Raw genomic sequence first — 26,039 nt, 5'->3', positions numbered from 1 at the left:
CATGAAAAGTGAAACGTGAGACTGGTCTCATGGCTTATGTTTAAGATTCTCCGAAATTAAAAAATTTAAAGTGTTTACCGTGTTGGTTGCGAAAACCGCGTAAGAACGTGCAAATTCCCAAAAACTTGTAAAGAAATCTCCGTACATTAAAATTTCTTTTTAATTTGAAACCACAAATAAAAACAGCGTTACGCACGCAATAAAATAGAGTTTTTTGATTAAATTTCCTCCATTTTCACTTCGACTTCTATTTCTGCAAAGGAAATATTATTAGATGCCCAACTAAGTTACCGCTGTTTTTCAACAGATGTCTCTATTTGACATATTTCCTTGTGATGTCACCATTAGCCGAAGTATTTTTTTTTAGTTAGATTAGAATACGGTTTGTGAAGCTTATTAAGAGTTGCAAAAAGTTCATGGGAATGCTTCTAGAAGTAAGAAGCTAATATTTTGAGATGTGACGTGATTTCTTTTGTCAGTTCTCATAGAGAAACAACCTTCCTACTCAATACGGAATCTGGTTTACAAGTTTTTATTAATTTATTGTTTCAACGAATTTTTATTTTCACTATAATCTTGCTTTTAGTTTTGTTGTTGTTTTTTTTTTGTTTTCTTGTTTAGTACGGGGTTGCCCTTTGATTGCTAAATTTTGTCTGCCTATACGTTGGATAGGTGAATGGTATGTCTGTAAATCTTGACTCGCACGATCTTTTTCCGTCCCTGCACTTTCACAAGTATAAAAATATATATATTTATTTTATTATTCATTTTCACAACATCAAACAAAAGATCGAACCCATGTATTGGTTTTATTTTAATTAACAGGGTAAAACATTCGCAAAAGAGCCTAGACGCAAGAAATACTTCCTATATAATTGCTAGCCCCGCACGAATTTATACATAGTAGTAACATTCAAATACATGCAATGGGAATTGGTTTCTGTAATAACGGAATTGAGGTGAAATGCAAAGTTGTCTGTGTGGAAATTATTTATACCGATTCGAAAAAAAATTGTAAAAACAATCCCTGACTTGTGTTGTGTAACTATTATTAAATGTACGTACGTATCTAAGGAAAAGAGGACGAAATCAAAACGAAAATGTTCCTTCAGCTTAACCGCTGCGCCACCAGGGCCATCTACAATTAAATTTGTTCCATGTTTGTCCTAATTGGTTGCATTTAGTTATATAGTTTAGTTTTTCGGTTCAATTTATTAAACATGTCGCACTATATAAAGAGATATATTTAATATATCTAATAAGAACTGCCAATACTCTGATGCCATATCGCTGCTCTCCTGCCTTGAATTGGTTAATCTCACATCATTCCGTAACAAAAACTCGCATCCTTCCTTTTAACTACAAGTACCACACAAACTGATTTGCTAATTTTTGCATAAGTGTTTGGTTGTGTGTTTATTTTTGTTTTTAACTTTCTGATCCAATGTACAATGCATATAATTAGAAACTGTTTGCTGTCGCGATTCAACCGAAAAAAAAAACTATCTTTTTTTAAGGTAATTCGACTACTCGATTCAGTTCGACTGCACAGCTCCACTATAATACCCTTTTTTTACATTCCAACTTTCATTCCAGGGTCTCAAAAATTCCACCTTAGCGAGTAAACCTCGAGTATGATCCACAACTACTTACCGGAACGTGGTGCGGAAACTGTAGCAAAAAGGCCGTGGAAGAGGGGGATCCCGAGGGATCCAATGGCCAAACGCGGAACCGATTCGGGGACAGAGGTGCTCGGAAGCTGCTGCTGATGGAATGACTGATTGGGGTTGGGAGTGATTGGACTGGTTCCTCTGTTCCCCTAATAGCTGGCCTCGTGCCCCGCAACTACATACAAATCGTGTCCTTCCTCGGTGGAGCCTTCCTGCGGTTCCGGTGGTGCCCGCATGATCCGACTCTGTAGCATCACGATTCGGCTGGTTAAAATAAAATAAAAAATAAATGGGTAATCAAGCTTGCTTCAGATAGAATTGGAACAAAAACAATTGTCTGTACTTTAGTTATTTGTTATTGAATTCGAGATCTTTTTGTATACAAATGTAGCGTTTTATTCATGCTTTTAAGATAAAATACGGCTCATTTGGCGGCGCACACCATCTTCGTCCATCGTTTTAGCTATCTAAAGTTAAGGTTTTTCGGAACAAAATGGACCCCTTTTTCTGCATACCATTCTCGAATGACTTTGCTGTAATGACAGCTTGCCAAATCTGGCCAAAACATTACGGGATGGTCGTGGGATCGAATGAACGGCTGAATTCGTTTTTGGGACACTCTTTTTGGTATAGTTCAGACTTCATTGCCTTATTTAACGAAAACTTCCGTTTCCTTTGCCACAGCTGCCTACCAAATCATAAATTTTCGTGCAAATTTGTCGGCAAACAGAAATTCAAATTTGGCTGGAACATCTCCCCGAGCCGTTGTCAAGTGAAATTTTGGGCCTGGGATTTGCCCAAAGTCAGCCTTGACATAGGTTTCATCGTCCATCAGAAGACAGCCGTTGAACTTACTCAGGACCTGGTCGGCTCAGTTGGGCTTTTCACACTTAAATGTAAGTGGCACAAAATTGTTGACTAAGCATAATAGCTGGACATAACCACCGTTTTCAGTTTTGAAGCTGATTATTTTGTTGGAGTAGGCCGATCTCAATGTGAAACTAATCACAGCAATCAAAATACTCCAATGTCATTAGCTCTTAAGTTTTTTTAATCATTCGCAAATCAACTTCAATCTTCCAAGACGTGTCTTCTTGAACTCTGTCGAAACCCCATACTTCAAGAGGTTATAGGCCCAGTCAGAAAGATTTGAAGAACCAAAGATGTTTTCTACAGTTGGAAGTTCTGACGGCTGTGATGGTCTGAGCGCTTCAATCTCAAGTCTATCCGGAATCCAAAGGCTAACAGGGCGCGACAACTGGTCCAATTGGAAGTTTGCCGTGCGTACATACTTGGAATTGGAGGAGCTGTGAGATGTGGTGAAGCCGACCGTAACTGCTACCAGCGCGAGGCGAACGATTGATCCTAGAAAAGTTCGCAAAGCGCAGGCTAAGATAATGCTGCTTTTGGATCCGATTAATTATGTGCACGTTCAGGAAGCCGAAACTGCACATAAGGTCTGGTCGAATCTGGAGAGAGCGTTTGAAGACTCCGGCACGGAATGCAAGGTTGGTTTGCTCAGAAACTTGATCAACACGAAGCTTGAGAACTGTGGTTCGATGGCCGAGAACGCTAATCGAATCATGTCAACGTCCCACCAACTGAAAGGCATCGGATTCGACGTCAGCGACGAATAGGTTGAAGCATTACTGCTTGCTGGCCTTCCCTCCGACTACCGCCCTATGGTAATGGCGATCTAAAATTCCGGCATCGAGATCAAAGGCGATTTCATCAAAACCTAGCTGCTTCAAATATGCGAGGATCCAGCGGTAGGTTCTGCACTCGTTACCAAGAACTACCGGGAGGTCCAACACAATTCTCAAACCCAACCGAAAAGTCATCATGCGAAGTCCCACAACGAAGAGCTGAAAAGTCCGAGATGCCATGCATGTTCGAAAGTCGGACACATTGCCAGGAATTGCCCGAAGAGAAACCAGAAAGTAGTCAGAAAGGACAACGCGTTTTGCACGGTGCCATCGACGGTGGATCAAGCTCGACTCAGGAGCCACATCCTGTTGAAGTTCTTTTGCTTCCCTCTCGGCTAGCAGTGGGGGAAGAAACACAAATCACTAAACATTCATAAAATTACGCCACAAAACAAAACCAAGACAAATTTGTTGCTTATTATCTATTTTCAATCATTGCTTTCTTATTTTTCCTGGCCGCATGTTATCGCCTTCTCTTCTTCTTCTTCTTCCATTCTGCTCTACTCTTCTTATTTCGATTTTCCAGGCCATCTTCTTCTTCATCCTTCCTTACAGCTGCTTTTTCTTCCTGCTTCTTTTTCTTCTTCTTAATTTACTGCAACTTCTACTTTTTCTTCTGACTAGCGCTAGTACTTACTTAATTCTAATCTTACATTTCACTTTTATTTTGCAGCGACCAATGTCGTCATCAGATAACCGAAGCAGGCTTGGGTACCACTGGCAGCAGGTGTGAATCCAGCTTCAGCTTCCAGGAGAATACGGCACCAGTTCTCGGACGGAACAATTTTCGGCTCCGGAAAAAGACAGGTACACGCAGAGAATATTTTAGCAACAAATACGTAAAACTACACTCAAATGCTACAATCCCATTTAACCAACGACGAAAATCTGCTTGAGAATCGGCGCCGAGGCAGAGGTACAGTGGTTGTTGCCAATGAAGAAGCGATGGATGTTGTGTCCATCGGAGATACGAAGCTGAAGTCACGAGTCAACCAAGATGAAATCAAAGTTCGCTCCGGGTCTCTCGACCAACTTACTGTCCGTTAGCCAAATTGTCGAGAACGGGAACCAGGTCATCTTCGAAAACAGCGGGTGTGCTGTTGTCAATTCCGACGGAGAGGTTTCCGCAACCGGAACGAAAGTGAATGGATTATTTAAGTTTGGTGGTCAGAAGCCCATCAATCTTTGGCTTGCTCATCCGGTGGAACTCAATCGATTTGGCGCAGCAGAATGGGTCATCTGCACATAAGAAGTCTGAAGCAACTCCGAAATGGCCTAGTATCCGGAGTCCAATTTCAAGATGATGATGGTGATGCGTGTAAGATGTATCCCCTTGGAAAACAAACCCGTTTAACTATCAGTGAAGACGGTTCACGAGCGAGCGCTTGCTAGAGATGGTCCATTCAGACGTTTGTGGACCAATGGAAGAACCTTCGATTGGAAAGAATCGGTACTACATCACGTTTGTGGACGAAAAATCCAGGAAGATCTTCGTCTATTTTTTGACGACGAAGTCCGAGACCGAGGTGCTACAAGCGTTCTAGTCCTTCCACAGTATGGCCGAAAGACAACAGGGTTGCAAGATCAAGACCATTCAAACAGACAACACACAAAAATCGTGGTTTCCAAAGTTATTTGGAATGACTTGGCATCAAAAACCTAACAACACCCCGGAGCAAAACGGCTTGGCGGAGCGAATCAACAGGTCTATCGTAGAACGAGCCCTGTGTTTACTCTCTGAAGCTGGTCTTCCGAAACGTTACGTTCGGGATGTCACGTTTCTGGATGAAGGGAGAGCAAAGTCGCAATCAGCATTGGGTGTCATCAGTTTTCAATATCCTCAGCCGGTGTACATATACAGCTGAACTTTGAGGAACCGGTGGTCCGGCATCCTGCACGAAACTTCCCAGTTATCCCTGAGACGATGGTTCCGACTTCTTCACGAAACGTTCCGGAATTCGAGAGTCCCAAATCGATGGAAGACATCCTTACCAATGACAAGAACCGACAACTACACCCTTTACGTGACGTGACTATTCCCGCATTCTACTTCAAATCCACCCGTGTCACAGGTGTTGAGGCGCAGCGGACGGTAGCACGCAATTCCAGGTAAGTTGCTTTACTATTTGATTGGTTTCAAAGGTAGTATACCTGCTCGTGATATTTCAGCTTCATCGCACGAGTCAAGCAGATCTGGTCGCCACAAGCCAACTGGTGGTAAAGCTCAGGCATCTGAGTCCAAATAGGCCCTTGGCGGTGATAACGGCGTTCGGTTCGGTGATCGTTGGTCGACTGCAATGAAGGAGGAGTAAGACGCGCTGATAAAAAACGGCTCCTAGGAATTGATCGATCCACCGAAAAGTAGAAAGGACGTTGGCTGCAGATGGACGTACAGGACGAAACGGGATGAACGAGGAACCATCATTCGTTACAAAGCCCGCCTGGTAACCCAAGGGTTCACACAGAAGTATGGATGTGACTACGACGAAGTATTGGTGCGCCAGAATACCTTCCGCACGTTGTTGGTCGTTGCTGCTAAGCGGAAAATGGTGGTTAAGCAATACGATATCAAGACCGCATTTCTCCACCTCGATCTTGAGGAGGAGATATACATGCGGCAACCACCCGGTTTCATTGCAGAAGGAGTAGAACACAAGGTGTGTAGACTAAGGAAGAGCCTCTACGATCTGAAACAAGCTGCCAGGGCATGAAATTTCATGTCTCTATCGAATGTCCATGTCTCTATCGAAAGGTTAAGCCTGTTACGTGCTGGTGTATGTTGACAACTTGGTAGTAGCCAGTGCGGAAATTGAGCTTTGCGAGACTTTGATTTCTGCTTTGAAGAAGCAATTCGAACTGAGTGAGCTCGGAGACATCCACTACTATCTCGGAATTGAGGTTTAGCGAGACGAGAAAGGCGATTTTTGCGTGAACCAGCAGCAGTACATCGAACAAATCATTCGAGAGACGGGTATGGCGAATGCCAAGGACTACAAAATTCCGTTGGATCCGGAATATATCAAGCAGGAAAGGAAGGAGGCGCCGTTGTCCGATAATAAGGCGTAACAGAAGGTAATTTGTCAACTTTTTCAATCTTTCACCGGACCGGACTATCAGCATCGATGTCCATCTGAGTTGCCATACCAGTAGCCCCACGCAAGGAGATTGGAGGGTAAACCGCTATCTGATGGGAACCAGCCTCTATCGTCTTCGAAAGAGCAGAGCTGGAGATAGGTCCGGACTGATAGGATATGCTGACTCGGATTGGGCGGAGAACATTGAATCCCGGAAATCCAACAGTGGCAAGGCTTTAAGTTTTGCGGAGGTACCATAGGCTGGAGCTGCAGGAAGCAAACGTGCGTTTCCTTATCCACATCGGAGGCCGAATTCATCGCATTATCCGAGGCGTCACAGGAAGCAATCTGGCTGACCCGCTAGTTGGCTGACATGGATGAGAATGGAAACGTTACAATCAACGAGGACAACCAAAGTTGTCTCAATATGGCAGCCAATCGTGAGAATCCTAAATTCAGAGGGTTTGTGAATTCTCATTCTTCATCACCCGAAAATCATGACTCAGGGAAGCAGAAGAACTTCGAATTGGTATTGAAGTGCGTTTGCTGTGAGAAAAGTAGTCACTGTGTTTATAAGTGTTATAAGTTTAAAACATTTACTGTGTCAGAACATTGGACTTTTGCTCTAGAATTGCGTCTTAGCTAAATCAAAGCAATAGGAAGATTCCTTTTAATTCAACCACGGTAAATGAAAAGTTCATATACCGGTATTTCGATAGCAACTTACTACCTTCTTCAGTGAGCGTTTTCGATGATCAATCGAAAACACCGACTGCTGAGAACCACACCCATCGACTCCAGGATTCAGCAACTCTCTTTCGCATTGTGCCTGTTAAGGTGTAGGGAAAGTCTGGGACGATAGATACCTATGCGTTTCTAGATGAAGGTTCGGATTCGACGCTTGTGGAAGATGGTCTCGCAAAACAGCTTGAATTAAGTGGTACTCTATGCTTGTACTGGACAGGAAATGCGTGAGCATCGATATTTCGGGTTCCGATGAAGGAAAGGAAACACTCAGACTGTTGAATGTCTGAACTTACCGAAGCAGAGTTTCCAGGCAGAGGCGGCAGCGTTGAAGTACGGCTATCTTTATGGAGTTCCATTAGAGAAGCCACAGTAACGCCAAGCCGCAGATTCAACTCTCACGCCCGCAGCCGTGTAGCAAACGAATCACTCAACTCGTGAAAGAAATGTTCATTACTGACAACGTTGAAAAAGCTATATCGAAGCAACAATCGGGAAAGGATGAGTGATCTCTAGCGATTCTGAAGCAGACCACAAAGCGTGTTAGCGATCGCTTCGAGACAGGTCCACTGAGGGTACACGACGACGTAGTCCTCCCGGATAACTACTGCATGGCCAAACGGCGCTTGGAATTGCCCTAAAGAAGAATGTCCTGTGACGAATTCTGAATGAAAATCTGAAACTATCAGCGACGATAAAGGCCTTCTATGGGCAGATTCCTCAGGAGGTCTACCCGGGAGAGAACTCTGTCCTCTAAGAAGGCGATAGCTTTCCGGAAAGCAGCCCGTTCAATCGACTTTTACGATCCTACCCTACCTATCTAAGGGTCCGGCGCCGATTGACCTACTCATAGGGCTGGCTATCTGAAACCAGCGTCTTCACTTGCTACCAACCAAGGTTTTCATCAACTGTGCGGAATTCAGCGGCTAGACTACGCCGCCACGAGCTTCTGGGCCTTCCTCTTCTTCGATACCGATCTGGATTCCAGTCAAGCGCCTCTCTGCAAATCTTGTTTTCATCTCTTCGCAGCGTGTGCCCAATCCATCTCCACTTACGTTCCCGAATCTCGATTTCTAGCGCCATTTCTAGCGATCTTCTCTTTTACCATCCCTCGACAAAAATTACATACTGTGGAAAAATAGACTAATTTGTGAGTCGAATATCACCCTGTACGATACCCTATCTTCATTGATTTTTCCACAGAAGCTGTTCTTCATTTCTGGCCTCCGTACCGTGACTCAACGTATTAATCGAAGCTGTATGGCCGTGCGAACCGTGCATTTTGAGGCGGTGTCCTCACACTCCTCGACTTCCTGTGTTCTTGCAGTCGAGGCGGTTTGTGGGACGCCGCGGTGCCACGGCTATATTCTTTAGCAGATCAACCAAGGGCTCTTTAACACTTTTAGAAATGCCGAGTGAAACTTAAATCATCTGGGTACACAAAGGGGGCGTGTGGGTAAGACTGATGGGGTCTATCAAGGTGGCAATTGATGATGGGTACTCTGAGGGAAAACCAGACGACAGGATGCTCAACAATTTAATAGTGGAGGCTGAAAGCATAATCACTACAAGGCCTCTGACCTACCTTCCCCTCAATTCAAACGAATTCGAAGCGGTATCTTCAAACGATTTATTGTTGGAGTGTTCGAACTACCAACGCAACCATCGGAAAACATGGGGTCTCCTCATGGACCCAAGGATCCGCAACGGCTTGGTACGAGAACGTGTGGTAAAGATATTCTTCGGATCTGTTGGCCAGGCCTGTACAGCAGTGGTAGACACTGCAAATGGTATGTTGAAGCGAGTTCATAATCTTGCTCGATTGGACGTGGGTAGCGGAGAACAGTGCATTCTCAGAGACCGCTGAGATGCACCTGGGGGAGGTTGTCGGCGCGACTAGCAACCCTGCTGTCACCAGCCGAAAGATGACGAGTCTCCCTGTGCTGCTGCCGATGAAAACCCGTTTTTTCCACTCGGGTCACTCTTGTTTTAACCGCCAAATCTATCAGTGCCGGGAACATTTATCCTTGCTAGATTAGCAACTAAGGATAAGCAAGTGATAAAATACCTTCAAAGAAAAAAGAGCTTTGAAACCACTCGTCCGTTTCAATGAAACACAAATTCGCTGTCCAAAACCTCTGTAAATCCTTTTTAAAGAAAATGAAGCTTTGAAATCACTCTTTAGCTTCGATGAAGTAAAAATTGGCTATCCAAAAAACCCTTAAACCTGAAATCAAGGCTAAATAAACTTTCTGAATAGCTGAGTAGATTTCCTACACCTTGACAAAAGGATGGAAGATCAAAGGTCCCAGGTAATTTCCCTAAGGAACATCAGAAGTGAGTGATGTGAACATATTATTTAGTTAAATTCTGCATCGAATTAAAGTTTAAAAATCGCACCACAAAATTACACGGATATTTCAAATCCTGTTTCCATGAATAATTCAATTCTTGACTTATTAAATCCTTCAACTTTACAGAAAGAGGATTCCAGAAGAGGATTCCAACACATCAAATCTTTGGAACTTAAGGTAACCGACATTAATTTCATGCACTTTATTACGTTTCGTTTTTCGCAAGCTGAAATAAGATACTCACTTGTCACTCCCGATCAGCTCGTATATCCGACTGGCGTCGTTAATCTCTTGGGTAATCTCACCGTTTCGCAGCGATCGACCCTGCATGCCGTTTTTGTAGAACGCCAGCACGCTATCGGTTAAACAAACTGAAACAGAAGAAGCTCTCAATTAAAGGTCAACATGCCCCAATGAACTCCACAATTGCAACCTACCTATGCTAGCGATATTAAAATTGAACTCCAAACGAGAAATGTACTTTTTACTCTGCTTGGGGAAACCCAAAACATCAACGATTTGTACGATATTGTCGTAGCAAACTAGAATAGCATCCCGTTCAATCTGGAAGTATTTAACATGTTTTGAAAACTTTTCAGTCTTCAGCGGATAACAAAAAATGATCCTACCTGGTGCACTTTAATTGGTCGTAGCGTGTCCCGCCGGTTGATGACGGTAGCCATTCCATCCATTTCTTCGTTATTGGAGTTGAACCAACTTGAAGCTGGAAGCGAAACGTTAGGTTAAACTCTGAAATAACTCAACGAAACAGTCAAACTCACAATTGTTGGTATTGATAAGATCCAGCTTAAGACTATCGTTCGGACCGCGCCGAACGTTCACGCACACTATCGGATACTCCAGCTCCGGGGTGATGATCATTTCGAACACGTTCGAATTTACCCCGTAGTACTGCAGGTTGCCAGACGGCCAGTCGCACTGCTTCAGCAGCATAAATTTGTTCAGCGGATCGTACCTGGACGAAGGGGGAGTTGGATTATTAAAATGGGGTTTTTGATAGCTGTTACAAACAAATTACCACTGCATCAAGAAGATCCCACTCTGCATCGATCCGCACAGATATTTGTACCCGTTGTACGGATTCCGCGTGACGCAGCACTGCGTGCAACCCTTGGTGTCCGGCACCTTGGTCGTGAGCGCAAACTTCCGGGGCACCAGCTTCTCGGGGATCTTCTTCATGTGCAGCGAAAACCTGTGCGTGTGCTTGGAATGTAGCGCCAGCAGATCGTGCCGGTACAGTTGCGAGGTTTTGCCGGACAGCGACATCAGAATGTCCTTGATCACGTACAGCCACACCGTCCGCCGCGGGTACAGCTGCTCGATGGCGGCGTCGTGCAGTTCGTTCATGTTCAGGTTGAAGATACCCTCCTCGGCGCCGATCAGCAGGTACTGATCCCGGGTGTCCGGATGGATCCAGGACGTCGTACAGTGGATATGTAGCGGACATGCGTTGAATATCTTGGAGAAGCAGGCACCCATGTGAACTTTCGGCGTCGGTGGCAACCCATTGGAAACCGGACGGGGCGGCGTGTGCCGACGACTTCGGTGGCTGCGCTTTGGTGGAACCGGTGGTGTATTGTTCAACAAATCCGGTTGCGTTTCTGTAATGAGAGGTGAAAACCATTTTAACTCACTCCCAACAAGTTTGAACCCAAACAAGTCTACCATTCTCATTATTTCCGTCGCCATCGCTTAGACTACGCTGCCTAGAAGACTTCTCCAGATCGTTGAACAGACCCGTCAGTTGGTCCATCGATCTTCGTTTACTGTGAGGCTCTTCTTCGTCAATTCCGACAACCCCTTCGCTGACTCCATTTTGCTAAAAGGTAAATAAACATAAATTATACCATTCACAAACCTCCATTTTGAACTGTTACCGAGTTGAGCTTCTCGAAGCGTGCGTTCAAGTTGTCCAGATCGGCATAGCTGAGCGTGGAATCGTCCCGGCCTCCGTTATTGTCGTAGCTGTCGCCGGAGCAGGAGCACTCGCCCGGCCCATCCCCGTCGCCCCCGGTCAGCGAGTCGTTGGGGTTGTTCGAAAGCGGTAAGGTTCGCCTGCAAAAATATCGGATAAGAATATCAATACGGTGATTTCCTTGGGGTGCTTATGGGATCTCAAAGCTGGTGCTATATTTTCCGAGGAAGTTTGCTTCACTGCAACCGTCGAAAATTACAAAAAAAAAATTGGTAACTTTATAGTAAGCTGTTTAAAGAATTCCGAGCAACAGTATCAGGAATCAGGAACGTCGAAACGACAGAAGGGTTAAGGATGGACAGCTCGCTTTTGAGTACATGGCCTCAGCTTATCTCCTATTGTAAATGTTTGTTCCCGAACAGAAACGCCGATCATGTCAAAGACCTCTAAAATCCAATGCAGCAAACGAAGGATAACTAGCGAGTCTGACCTGAACAGTCTTTGCGATACGGTGGAGCGACCCTGAACAAGCAGCGTGACCTGCTTATTGACCGTGACCTGTTTTTAGCCGATTTCAGATCGTTTCTTGAGAAGCGGCCTGCCACTAAGGCAGAGGCTGTGCTTCCCAGTGAGTGGAGCCGCCGGCAGAAGACAAGTCTTTTTGTACGCAGTGGATCTCCTAGGACAGAGTGATTTGAATGTCGGAGGTTTTCTCCGGAGAAAAGAGGAACTGTAAATCGATTGTGCCACTAGAATTTGTTTACGACTTCGTCAAGGATCATCTGTGTCGTAGCGATCTGGGGCGCTAGGTCTTTATGACGAGAAGTCGAACCTTGGCACAATTAAAAATATGCTTGAAGTGGATTGATGCGTATTACAGTTGAGTGCACGATTACGGCCTCCTTTACGAGGTGATGCTTTAAGGCAGTCCCAGAAAAGGATCAAGAGCACGAACTCCAGGAGGTATTTGATGACAGAGTATAAACTTTAGGCATTTTGCTTTAATACGACTACGTACCTAGTCGCTCTCTATAATAACGATAGCACGGCGGACAAATTCGCTCCTGTAGTTGCTATGCTTTTCCATCTATGAGTTAAACATCATTCAAGTTTCAGCACTTATAAAAAAAACCCGTCTCACCACACAACTTGATGAAAATAATTCCTAAAAGACCGGTCCATGGCAAACGTTCTCCAATTTCTCCGGTATCTCACATTCGCCAGATCACGCTCCACGCTGTTCGTCTCTATCCTACCGGATTCATAGTCAACACCTGTTTCGTAGGAGAGTCGTCCGGCTTTTCGCAACATGTCTTCGCCACCTTCTGGATACTGGGTACACCGTAGAGTCGTGCGAGCTCGTGATTCACCCTTAGCCTCCACAGACCGTTCTCCAGCACGCCAAATACCTACTCCGAATGTGTGCAGGTCGTCCTCGAAACAAATCTACGTCTGGTGCCCGCTGAGAACAACTGGTCTAATGAGCGTCATGTACAGGTTACACTTCGTGCAAGGGCTTCTCTTTTCAGCCGGATGTTTTCTGCCGTGAAAGGGTTCTTCCCACTAAAACCTTGGGCTTAGTATGCCAGATGTGCCCCACAGGCCCAATTGGGTCCTTCCTCCACCCCATACGGTTTATGTACTTGGTCTGTATCGATTACATCGTACACTACTCGCATGATCTTATTTTGAATTCTTTGTAGGTGCTTTGTTTGGATGCATGAAGTAAAATTGTAGCGCAAAAGTCGAAGGTGTTTCACTTGATGAACCCTTTCGATCTCACAACAATCGATTAATAACTTCGGACTTTATCAAGATTTAGACATAATTTTCTGTGTTTCAAAAAATCTGCCATATTTTTCAAATCAGCATTTGCTTCTTGTACAACGAGTTCTAAGTAATTTCCACTCCAGTAGGAGATGGAATCATCTGCAAATAGCTTGAGACGGCCGTGATTTAAGCACATTTTCATGTCATTGATGTACAGTATAAATAACAAGGGACCCAAAACACTTCCTTGGGGAACTCCTAGCATATTTTCTCTGTATCGCGAGTAAGATGAACCATATTTTGTTCGGTGCATTCTATTCTCCAAATAATTTTTAAACCAGCTTAGAACCGTACCATTGCTGCCAATTTTTACCAACACTTCTAACAGCAGTAACCGATCAATAGTTTCGAATGCTCTCTTGAAGTCTAGAAACACAGCCACTATGTACCTTCTGTTTTCAATATTAACACTAAACGTACCGGAGGCGGTCAAATGACGATTTGTGAACTTTGAATGATGATTACACCTTGTATAATTTTTTTTTCGCAAATTTAAAGGCAGGACTATTTTTATTTTCAAAATGCTAGTATTTTTGCGTTTTTTAAATTTTTCTAAGTGTTGTGGTTTTCGAATAACGCATGTGGTATACCTATTCATACCGCGAGCGGTCAAATGACGGTTTACACTGTTTTCGCTAAAACTTTCTTGTTTCTCAACCGATTTCTTTAAAATTTATAGTTTGGAAAAGCCTATAATGTGACTCAAATATGTTTCTCAGACAATTTTCAGCTGCAATCAATTATTTTAAAGTTATATTAAGTCCATGAATTTTTTTATGAAAAAACATGCTTCAGGAAAATTGCTATAAATCTGTTCATCAGTGCTCGAAAAAAATTTCACTTAGTACATGCGAAAGCTGAAGTTAGAAGCTATATGTTGCACATACGGAAATTTTTATCAAATTTTTTTTAAGATCATGGCCACAAAAAATGTTTAAAAGTTGTGTAAAACCCGTACTTTTCAATCAATCAACCGCCAAAGCCGTTCCTGTTACAGAAGAAAAATTTCAAAAAATGAATTAGAAAGTTGACGTAATTTGTCACATTTTGGCATCTTTAGATTTTTTAAAATTCGAAGTACATAATTTAAGACGAATTTTCAAAGGTAGCTGTTTTTCAAACATTTCATCAATTCGGATTTTTGATACAATTACTACACCTAAGTTCAGCTTTGCACTGGATTTGAGTGTGTTATCGTAAGGTTTAGGCAAATAAATTATATGCAAAAAAAAGAAAATTTCATACCGGTTCTAGTGTACACGCTCGTTTTTTTATAACCATTATTGAATTTTTTTCAACCGTTTTTTGGGTTTCTTTCGAAAACTTTGATAATTGTTGTTTTTCAACCAGAATGAACTATTGAATTTTAACCATATTCTAAGTTCTTGTTGAAAACCAAAAAAATGGTTGAAAATTCCGTAACAACAGTAATGAATTGTTTGTTTTTAGTGAGCGTTCCGCCATTGTTTTTTTCGATTCGCTAGTTGGAAATTTTTTGGTGCAAATTAATCTGTAAATACAGTCGCCACGGGTAAGTAATTTGCATTTTTAACATTGTTGTGCTCCACTCATTCGTGTTATTTTCAATCCTTTTTTTTTCAGTATCGATGATGGCAATCCCATGGACAATTCCGGCGAATGGGGGAAACATCCAGACTTTCTGGTGGAAGCTGCCTCCTGAGAACCAATATGCAGCAGTTGAATATATATTGACCGCATCGAGTAACTGCAGCCGGATGAGCCAATAGGATGAGATATCGAAGCAATATCCGCAATCAGCAATGTACCAGATGTTGATTTCATCTACCTTCCGGACGGCGGAACAGGTAAATTTAGAACACTGATTTTAAAACGGATAATTATAAGCTTTCTTTGCTTATTCCAGGAAAATATTCAGGCTAGTAGGTATTCGCTTGCGCAATCCTACAAAAGTTCTTTATTTTATCCGGAAGATTGTTCATCAGACCAAACCGGTTTAAAATATCTATTAGTTGATGTATTCAACGGAATATAACTTATTATAAAATGCAATTGAAAAAAAACAATAAAAAACTGCATATCTCCTTTAGTCCTTGATTCTTTTATAATGAATTTGGAAATCTCCCATTTTAGTTGCAGTGAAACGCACCCTGCATGATTTTGTAGGAAAACGGTTATTTTATAACCGTTTTTCAGTTTTAACAAACGGTTGAAAAATAACCATAATCCAAGTTCTTGGTGAAATCTCATTTTATGAGTTTTCCCAGAAAACTCATAAAACGACTTGATCCACAAAACTTCCATTATGGTTATTTTTCAAACATTAATGGTTCAATGTGGCCCAGCGTGTAGTAACTGTATTGGCGGTGCAAAGCTTGACAAAAATAAGATAAATAAAACAGTGAGGTAGTTTCTGAATTTTGAAAAGTCAGCACAAATTCTTGCTTGGCAGACGGGCGCAGAGGGTGGTAATATCTCAAAGCTATTTTGCACACGAAGACGGGTGAAAGGAAACGAAAAAACAAACGAGCATTCACTCAAATTTGCTGGTTTTACTTTCAGAAATGTATTTATTATATTTTTGTCAAGCATCGCACCGCCAATGTAGTTACGTCATTAGAACCGGTATGAAATTTTCTTTCTTTTGCATATATTTTTTTGCCTAAACCTTACGATAACACACTCAAATCCAGTGCAAAGCTTAACTTAGGTGTAGGAATTGTATCAAAAATCCGAATTGATGAAATATTTGAAAAACAGCTGCCTTTGAAAATTCGTCATTAATTATGTATTTCGTATTTTAAAAATCTTAAGATGCCAAAATGTGACAAATTACGTCAACTTTCCAATTCATTTTTTTTAATTTTTCTACTGTAACAGGAACAGCTTTGGCGGTTGATTGATTGAAAAGTACGGGTTTTACACAACTTTTTTACATTTTTTGTGGCCATGATCTTAAAAAAAATTGATAAAAATTTCCGTATAAGCAACATACAGCTTCTAACTTCAGCTTTCTCATGCACTAAGTGAAATTTTTTTCGAGCACTGATGAACAGATTTATAGTAGTTTTTCTGAAGCATGTTTTTTCATAAAAAAATTCTTGGACTTAACATAACTTTAAAATAATTGATTGTAGCTGAAAATTGTCTGAAAAACATATTTGAGTCACATTATAGGCTTTTCAAAACTATAAATTTTAAAGAAATCGGTTGAGAAACATGAAAGTTTTAGCGAAAACAGTGTAAACCGTCATTTGACCGCTCGCGGTATGAATAGGTATATACAAAGTGTCGGTATGTTTAGTGTTAATCTTCCGATTTCGAAGTATCAAGTTAACTGCAGATTCAGTTGAATGCTGCTTCCTGAATGCAGACTGTCCAGCAATCAATATGTCTTCACAATCAAAAAAGCGTAATGATTGCTGTTTTACTGCTAATTCTAGCACCTTTTCTTGAATTTCTAACATGTTTTTAGGGCGATAAAACGTCGCCTCTTGAGCATTTTTCTGTTTTTCAATGGGTAGAACAATTCCACGTTTTAGGTATTATTCCTAACTGCAGACTCGTGTTTATAACATTTCTCAACGGGTTGAATTTCCATCACGCTATCAATAAAGAAGTCTCTGCTATTTCTTTTTCGTCTTTGACTTCAACTCTGTTGAATGAGTCCGAATCTGTCCTGATAGGTACTATTTGACTTCATCAACCTTTTTATTGTTTTCCATTAGATTTGTTTCTTTCCAGCTCATCTTGGATAGATTGGTTTTTAGCTTCTGTTATTTTTCGCGAATATTCGTTTCTCACAACTTTGTACCTATGCCAACTCCTTGAACATTTTGTTCTTAAAAATTGTTTGTAAAGTTTGTCTCTACGTCTTTTTATTTCAATTAGGCTTCTGGAGTACCATTTAGTACCACGCTCAGTACCATTAAGTACCAGTTTTTCTACGAACAAGTGCTTTAACAGTGTTAAATTAACACTATCTTTCAATATAACATCGATACGTTTTACCAATTCATTAAAGTCAGCGCATTCCAATGTTGGCAATACTGCCTCAAGAAGCTGTCAGAACATAAGGTTGCTTTACTGACTCCAATCATTCACAATCTGATGGATCTTATGTAGACCATCAATAGTACCAAATCCAACTTCAATATTTATTGTCTCATGATCTGACACCCGAAAATCAGGAACGGTATTTGCGTCAGCTCTCTCCACATTTGTGAACACCAAATCTATCCTGGAGCTGCTGGATACCGTGACGCGAGTGTCTTCCATAACATTTTGTCGAAAACCATATGCCTCCATGACACTTTTCAGAATATCTAAAAACCGAGCTTTGCTGGCACTCGGAGAATGATAAATTCCTCCAACGACGATTTGCCTTTTTCCATCATTGAGTTTGGCTGCCAGAATCCAGTTCATTTCAATACCTGCATTTAATAAAATGTCGATCTTTCGTGTCTTGAATGCGAAAAGCAGAGTATCATGCCCGCCATGACAAAAGCTGCATCTGCTGATATGGTTTTGTATGCACAGGGAACTCGCATGGCTATCAATCGATGTGTGCTCCGTAATTTAGATTTGTTGCGCTCTACCTCTATAGCGGAGCTCCAGGCAGCTTCTCCGTATCTTAGTTTCGACAGAGCTACACTAAGAGACGACTATTGCTACTCTTTGGACCCTGGCAGATCGGCATAATCCAGGCCAATGAATCGATGAATTTCGATGTACTTTCACAACTGTACATGCGCACCAAAACTTAAGTGATTGTCGAATATTACTCCGAGGTATATAAGCTGCTGTTTTGAAGATGTCGTGTGTCCTCTAACAGAAATCTCTATGTGAGGCACAACTTTTTTGTTGGTCACGAGCAGAACTTCGGTTTTATGGTGAGCTATCTGAAGCTTAACTCCCTCCATCCAGATGCGAACTGTTTCTACGGACACCGTTGCAAGGTCTTTTACCTCCTCGATGTTTCGCCGATGATCTTGAGCACGATATCGTCAGCGAATCCAACTATCTGCGCGCCTGCTGGTAGTTTCAGCGTTAACACCTCATTGTACATGGCATTCCAAAACACAGGTCCGAGTTTGGAACCCTGTAGAAAACCCACTGTTAGAGCAGTGGATCGTAAACCAGTTTCGGTTTTGTACGTCATGACTAGATTTTCGAAGAAGCTTCCTATTATCAGAGGGTATTGGAAACAGTATTCTTTGGCAATAGCTTCCCAGCTGGCATTGTTGAAGGCATTCTTAAAGTCGATCGTCACAATGGCGCAGTGACCAACACCTGTCCGCTTCTTTTGATATGCGCGTTTTGCGTACACCGTCTCCATTTGGATGGCGTCCACCGTAGATCTCCCTTTTCGAAAATCGAACTGTCTGTCCGACAGGTCAGTTTGGCCTTTTGTGTAGATAATAAGTCTGTTGAGTATTAGCCTTTCCAGTAGCTTACGAAGGGTGTCCAACAGACAAATTGGTCTGTACGATGATGCGAGGGCTAAGTCTTCTCGGCCGCAGTCCATAGTAGGCATAACTTCCGCTGATCATTCGCCGCAGCTGGTGTCGTTGTCTGCGGTCATCAGTGTATCGAGATAGGCAAAGTCTTCGACTATCTCCAGCTCGTCGCCGTCGATCGTGACTTTGTTATTGCCGGTCAAGCGAACTCAGTCGGTCTCGGACCCACAAGGCCAAAATATATTTTTTCTGTACGTATTTATCATCAACCCTAATCTTCTGGCTATGCGTTTCAGTTTGCGGTTGATCTCTTCCACCGCCGCAAATGATCTGCCGACTATATCAACGTCGTCGGTTAAGCAGATAAGTTGACTGGATGTATTGAAATCGTGTCCCGCATTTCGCCCGCCGCTCGAAGAATACCACCTTCTAGCGCCACGTTGAACATCATGCAAGATAGGCCATCGCCTTGTCGAAGGCCCCTGCGTGATTCGAATGAACTCGACAATACACTGAAAATCCGCACACAACACTGCGTTCCATCCATCGTTGCCTTGATCAGTCTGTCAGCTTCCCAGGCCGTTCTCTTCCATAATTTTCTATAGGTCGTCACGGTCGATCGGTAAAAACTTGGTGTTTACGGCCTTATTGGAGGATTTGCCGTTGTGTGAAGATCTGGTCCGTCGTAGATCGTCCCTCCCTGAAGCCGGCCTGATGACTTCCCATGGTTCTGTTTACTTGTGGCGTTAGGTGGCGGAGTTGGATTCGGGTAAACACTTTGAAGGCGGCATTGAGGACAGTGATCGCTCGGTAGTTCTCACAGTCCCAAGGAGACTCTATATATCGATCAGAAGACCCAAACAAGTTCTCCTTTAACGACGCGATGAGTAGAACAAAAAGTCTCTTGACAACAACTTGATGAGCCATAAATAGTCGTTAAAAAGCATGTTTTCTGACTTGAAAATGACGTGATGATCTGGAATAAATTTGATTGATAGTTTCTTAAAAATCAATATCAAATAATCTAAACGATTGCAGAAAAACAAACTTACCCTCGTAATCTTCTGACATCTTAAAACATAGCCATTGTTTTTCGTAAAGTGATGGTTAATCTTATAAAAAAGCAAACAAATACTTAATCCACCAAAAACCAACAAATGTTAATCAACTCTACAAACCAAAATTATAAGAAAAAAAAACCTGGTTAATGTGAATGTTTCGAATGTTGATGAGTTTTTCGACTTGCTATCGCCTAACTAACGTAACTAGGGGCAGGCTGTTATGCGATTGTTACACAGGTGAACAAAAATGTTACAGACGGCTCGAAACGGGACCGCCTTTCTTCGGTGTTTTTCTTCCATCGTCGAAGTCTTGGGGGGATGCAAATGTGACGGGACAGTTAATGGAACCGATTCCCCCGGCCCGGTACCAAGTTAGTAGTGTGCTACAACAGTAGTGGGAGTGTGACTTTGAGAAGTATGTCTCTGATTGGTTTATCACTCCGCGCGTTCAGTGTGGGTGATAGGATGATGCGCACTCGGCAGAGTTGGTTCATCATCGAAGGGATAGAGGGACGGGGCAAAGCACTCATCGGTGAATCAATCAATCAATCCAACAACGGGATGCAACGGTATGATTTACGTATAGATAGGTATGTAGATATATGTGAAAATTGGTGTATGTGAGAAGCTTAACGGTATGATGGATATATTTGGCTTTTATGTTTTGGGGTAGTTGGGTGACTTGAATATCATCGGCAGTTGATGCGATGGTGATTACCTTAGTTTCAACTCCTCGTCTATATAATGCAATAGACTCCTGGAAAAAGAGAGAGAGAAAGAACGAACAGATGGAACGGTTTCGAATGGATTAGCGAGCGGTATTGATTACTCTCGTGGAAGGTCACGTGTTTTTTGTGGTGCGCGCACGTTGAAAGGTGTTTTTTATTGAAATTTGAAGTTCTCAGATACAGAGGATGATGAAAAGTTTGTCCACTGCTGGAAGCACACCGAGGAGATTCTTGACTTGCACAACGGTTACTTAAGCTTAAAGTTAGAGATTTAATTGAAATGTGAAACATCGGCACTAGTGGTGTATTTCGTGTGACTCTCCGGTAGGTGGCGTGTATTGATTTTAGAATGTGTCAGTGAGAAGCATTGAATGTGTGTGAGTGGTCCGCATGTCAGTATAGTGAGAAGAACATTCAACAAGGATGCGTTTCGACATGTTAAGATAATCTAGAACATTTTCGCGGTTCGATTTGTTCGTGTTTGTGCCCGACAGCAAAGCGCCACAATGTGTGTTTTGTATGTGTGTGTTTCCAAAACTCAAAATCATAAAGGTTTTTCAAACACACCATATTGAGGCAGCGCACTACTTACATATCACTAGGTAAAGTTTCAGGACTAGATGATCTTTCACACTCCAGTGAAGGTTCTGCAATGGTAACCCGTTAGTGTGAAAAAGTAAAAATAAATGCTGCAGGATGCTTACTCAAATATACCGGACTAGGTGCCTGCATCTTACTCGTAATTCTCTGTGGTCCAATAGCGACAGCCTAAAAAAATTTAAAAAAAATTAATATTCAAACGGTTCCTATTAACTGCAATTGGATAAACCTTACCCCTTCCTCGTCACCTTCGTGATAGAAGTAACTCTGGTGCGGGCTGTGGTACTTCTGCAGCAGCTCTACCGCCAGCCGGACCGACATTTCCGACTGGAAGAAGGCATGCTGCAGCAACCGCTCGGCCGTTGGACGCTTCTTTGGGTTCTTGGTGAGGGCTACCTTAAGGAACGACTGGAAGTTGGCACTCCACCGTTCCTTATCCTTGAGCGTGGGCGGCTTGAAGCCACTCTTCGACATCAGAAACAGGGCCCGCATCGGGTGCAGATCGAACATGGGAGGCTGCAATTCGGCCAGTTCTGCAAAGAGTGAATAAACCCATTAATACCCTGAAAATCTATAACAATTTAGAAACAACTTACCGATCGCTGTAATCCCACAGGCCCAAATATCACAGAGATGGTTGTAACCACCTTTTCGTTCTACAGCTGCCACTTCCGGTGCCATCCAATAAGGCGTTCCTGCAAGGAGTTCAAATGAAAGACAATTATTTTTCCACTGAACAAAACCCATCCACAACTCAATCCACAACCTATGAAACTCCTCCGTTTGTTGATGGTCGCGGTAATCTGGGCGGACACGCCGAAATCGGCCAGCTTGACGTCGCCCTTCTCGGTGAGCAGAATATTCGCCCCCTTGATGTCCCGATGGATTTTTCCCATCGAGTGAAGGTAGCTCAACCCGAGTAACGTCTCCCTGCACATGTAGGCGATCTGCTGCTCCGTGAGGGGCCCCGTCACCTGGTAGATGTCCTGCAGGCTGCCACCCCCACAATACTCCATGCAAATCCATAGCTTGTCGTGGCGCAGATACGACCCGTAGTAGGAGATGATGTTCGGGTGCCGACAGTCCCGCATCATCACGATCTCCTGCTGAATGATCTGGATGTCATCGCCCGGCTCGAGCTTGATCACCTTGATGGCCGCTAGTTCGTTCGATTGGAGCTTTTTCGCCTGCGGAGGAAAAGATTGGTAAAATTCTGAATTAGAAAGCTAGCAAATTAAATTTTTCATTTTTCTTGGATAAATGAGTTTTTATTAAAAAAAACCTTTTGCCAAGAACGCGATTTAGATTCCGTAGAACTACCATCATATTTCGGTTTTTTTTTCATAAAATTTGTCGGAAAAAACTTGCTTTTTGGTAAATCTCTCAGCGGAGTTTCACCGGGCATATTAAACGGTGGAGGTGTGGCGCTTAAGTCGTACGCCAGTAAGGGATCGGTCAGTGGCGGCTACATAGTGCCGGCTGGGATGCGAGTAACCTGAGTGGTGGATGATTCGGTCGCATGCAGACTGAGAAGGTTGCCGCACGCGTCTGTTCTCCACGTCAGGGGCGACTCAAACAGCGTCTGTCTCGCAGCGGGCGGCTTAAATGCGGCTCCCACCAGCTAATTCCAAGATGGCAGTCCCATCCGGAAACTGAGACAAAAAATAATCGAATTGGAACTTTGGCAATAACTTTTAACATGAAAACTTATGATTCTTCGGCTAAAGGACCTAAGTAAAAGACCTCCACTGTTGACGATCCAGAGCCAGCGTCTTCACTTGGGCCCAGTCAAGATTCTCTTCGACAGTTAGGATTTCGGCGGCTAGGCTTCGCCACCACGAGTTTCTGGGTCTTCCTCTCCTTCGATGTCCATTTGGGTTCCATTCAAGCGCCTCTCTGCAAATCTCTTTCTCATCTTTTCGCAGCGTGTGCCCAATCCATCTCCACTTACGTTCCCGAATCTCGACTTCTAGTGCTTTTTGATGACACCAGTGATATAGTTCCACATTTGAGATACAGTTGCCAGGCCAGATGATTCGGATTTTTGTTCGTAGATAGATCTGGGTGACCGCCAGATGTATCGGATACTCGCAAACGAAAATCGGGCTTTTCTGATCCGGGTTCTATGTCTTTCTTGATACCACCATCAGGCGTTATCTGGCTACCAAGAAACTGGAACACTTTATTTTCACAACTTGTTGCCCAGCTAACATGAAATTGGAAGGATTTTCTTTGTTTATTTCAATCGACTTGGTCTTTCCGACATTGATTTCGAGTCCTGCTGCCTTGGAGCTTTCGGCGAAGTTGTCGAGTTTGCTGTGCATGTCTTGTTGTCGTTGGGCGAGCAATACAATATCGTCTGCCAGGTCTAGGTCGTTTAGGTGCTCCATTATCGAACGATTCCTTCATTCACCAGAACGATTCGATCCAGTACGATATCGCAACCGGTAAGGTGATGGATGTGCTCAAGTTTGAACCCGGAAATCTGTGCATGATCACCGGAGGAAGGAATTTGGGTCGTTGCGGTACGGTCATCCAGCGTGAGAAACATCCGGGATCGTTCGAAATCGTGCACATCAAGGACGTTACCGGCCATGTGTTCGCCACCCGTTTGACCAATGTGTTCATCATCAATGCATTGGTGTTATGTCCCGAGATAAGGTGACCGTGATATTGGTAGACGGAACATAAATACGGGGTTAAACTGGGAATTACATATATATTAACACTTTTGTAAAAACACGTTACAGAGTGTGTCGCGACGGGAAGTAAAGTGAATGTCAAAATCTCTTCTACTTTCTTTCACTGTCTGCTGTCTCCACTGATGATAACTGTCAGGTGTCACCAGGCCCCAACATCTCCCCTCTTAATATATCTGGTACGGATCGAACCACTGCGGCGCTCTTCGAACCCGCGAATAACCGCGTGGCTGTTGCACAGCTGATAGATTTTCTGTTGCCGTCCGGAAACCGGACGAGTTCCTTGTAGTGGTGATTGAGGGCGGAGACAACAACGATGGTACTGATGCTGACAGCGCAAAAGCATCGTTACGAGACGATACTACTTTCTCTTCGGGATGCGACGTTTGCACAGGTGTAGAATGATGGGAAGGTACACCAGGATTCGAAACATTCGGCGAACCACAAACCATAGATGGTGGATTCGTTTTGGGTGGAGCGGACGGTAGACACAAATTTTGCTCCTTCAAGAGTATGTCCAACGGTAGTTTATAGTTACTCAAACTCACTGGTACATCTGGTGTGATCGATCGGCTTCTCATTTGGTTCACGTTGTACATGGCTCGGCCAACACGCTTAAGTACAACTCCGTCTGCCCATCTCCAAGTGTTATTGGAATGAATTTGAACGTACACTGTGTCATGCTGTTTGAAGAATCTCATGTTGCCTTCCGAATGTCTTTCTTCAACGTTTGGCCTCGGCGGTGGTCAAAGTAGCTCTAAACAAGTGCGGATTGGTCGTCCAAAAATTAAATCCGCTGGTGATCTACCGGTAACAGGATTAGGAGTTGTTCGGTACGTTAATAAAAATGTATCTAGAACTTCTTGGATCGTTCCCTTCCCTTCTCTAATTTTTCGCAAGGAGCGTTTAAAAGTGTCTATAAAACGCTCAACTTGCCCGTTTGATTGTGGGTGATAGGGTGCTGTGGTTAAATGCTCAATAGCGTTTTCTACACAAAAGGTTGCAAATTCGGTACTGGTGAATTGCGAACCGTTATCGCTGACCAGGGTTATTGGCATTCCGAAGCGAGCAAAAATGCCACGTAGAATGCCGATGGTAGCCGCTGATGTGGTGCGACTGGTTTTGTATATTTCCACCCACTTCGAAAAAGAGTCAACGAGCAACAAAAAATAGTCTCCTTCTATAGGCCCCGCATAATCCACATGCACACGCTGCCACGGTTTCTCCGGCTTGGGCCACGGCTGTGGTGGTGGTAGCGGTGGGTTTTTGGCTACCATAGCGCACGGTCTACAGGAGCTAACAAACTTGACGATGTCTGCATCCAAAGATGGCCAATAAACAAAACTTCGCGCTATTGCCTTCATGCGCTGGATTCCGGGATGGCCTTTGTGCATCTGTTGAAGGCATTGGTTCCGGAATTTGGACGGTACTGCAATATGCTCAGCGAACATAATACATCCTTGGACGATGGACAAGGAATCTTGGCGGTCGAAGAAACGTTGAACCTCTTGATCGGGAATCACTTTTCGAGACTTCGGCCAACCATTTTGGATGAAACGGAAAACTTCACCAAGAACCGGATCGGTCTGAGTAGCACCTTGAACTGCCTTGAAATTAAGAGGGACTTGTGTAGCGGAGTTGAGTGCTACTGATCCTAAATCCTCTTCTAGGTTGACACTGGCAATAATATAGTCTTCGTCGGGCTTGATGTGGTTGTTAATTAACAGCGACAACACATCGGCATTTCCAAATTTGTCTGGGCTGATGTACTCGATTTGAAAATTGTACAGCAGTAGCTGCAACGCCCATCATTGCAAGCGGTTGGCAGTGTAGGTGGGTATCCCCTTCTTGGATCCGAAGATGCGTAACAGAGGAGCGTGATCTGTTTGAAGGGTGAAACTTCTACCGTACAGCATTTTGTGAAATTTTGTGCAGGCGAAAACAAGCGCTAAACCTTAAATGTCGGGTTGCCCATATGCTTGTTCGGCTGCAGTGAGAGCCCTGGATGCGTGTTGAATGACCTTCACTGAACCGTCCGGAAACTTGTGGCTTATCGTAGCACCGACACCAACCGATGAAGCATCTGCCGAAACAACGATCGGAAAATCCGGGCTGTAGTGTGTCAACAGAAGATCAGATGCCAGAATTGTCTTGAACTGGTCGAACGCTTTTTGACACTCGGTTGACCAGTTGAACTGC

The 26,039-nt window shown here is 43.3% G+C and overlaps 1 protein-coding gene across 2 annotated transcripts in view; it reads right to left on the bottom strand.

Annotated features, from left to right (window-relative positions):
- Window positions 1–502: 502 nt before the first annotated feature.
- The window catches only part of LOC129745136 (mitogen-activated protein kinase kinase kinase kinase 3), a 40,698-nt gene continuing 15,161 nt past the window's right edge, over window positions 503–26,039 (bottom strand). The window contains exons 2-15 of one of the 2 annotated variants that reach the window (XM_055738038.1): window positions 21,908–22,328; window positions 21,738–21,836; window positions 21,376–21,674; window positions 21,246–21,309; window positions 21,134–21,188; window positions 20,532–20,570; window positions 11,447–11,624; window positions 11,235–11,388; window positions 10,588–11,170; window positions 10,331–10,524; window positions 10,178–10,272; window positions 9,986–10,112; window positions 9,793–9,919; window positions 503–1,934 (exon numbers count right to left, since the gene is read on the bottom strand). In XM_055738038.1, coding sequence (XP_055594013.1) covers window positions 1,820–1,934; window positions 9,793–9,919; window positions 9,986–10,112; window positions 10,178–10,272; window positions 10,331–10,524; window positions 10,588–11,170; window positions 11,235–11,388; window positions 11,447–11,624; window positions 20,532–20,570; window positions 21,134–21,188; window positions 21,246–21,309; window positions 21,376–21,674; window positions 21,738–21,836; window positions 21,908–22,328 — 2,550 coding nt within the window. In that variant the 3' untranslated portion in view covers window positions 503–1,819. The remainder of the gene's footprint in view (window positions 1,935–9,792; window positions 9,920–9,985; window positions 10,113–10,177; window positions 10,273–10,330; window positions 10,525–10,587; window positions 11,171–11,234; window positions 11,389–11,446; window positions 11,625–20,531; window positions 20,571–21,133; window positions 21,189–21,245; window positions 21,310–21,375; window positions 21,675–21,737; window positions 21,837–21,907; window positions 22,329–26,039) is intronic. The other variant, XM_055738039.1, reaches the window with a different exon arrangement.

This window comes from Uranotaenia lowii, chromosome 2 (assembly GCF_029784155.1).
Source record: "Uranotaenia lowii strain MFRU-FL chromosome 2, ASM2978415v1, whole genome shotgun sequence".
Taxonomy (NCBI): domain Eukaryota; kingdom Metazoa; phylum Arthropoda; class Insecta; order Diptera; family Culicidae; genus Uranotaenia; species Uranotaenia lowii.
The sequence above is the reverse complement of the archived record's forward strand: the minus strand, read 5'-3'. Positions and strand labels throughout refer to the sequence as shown.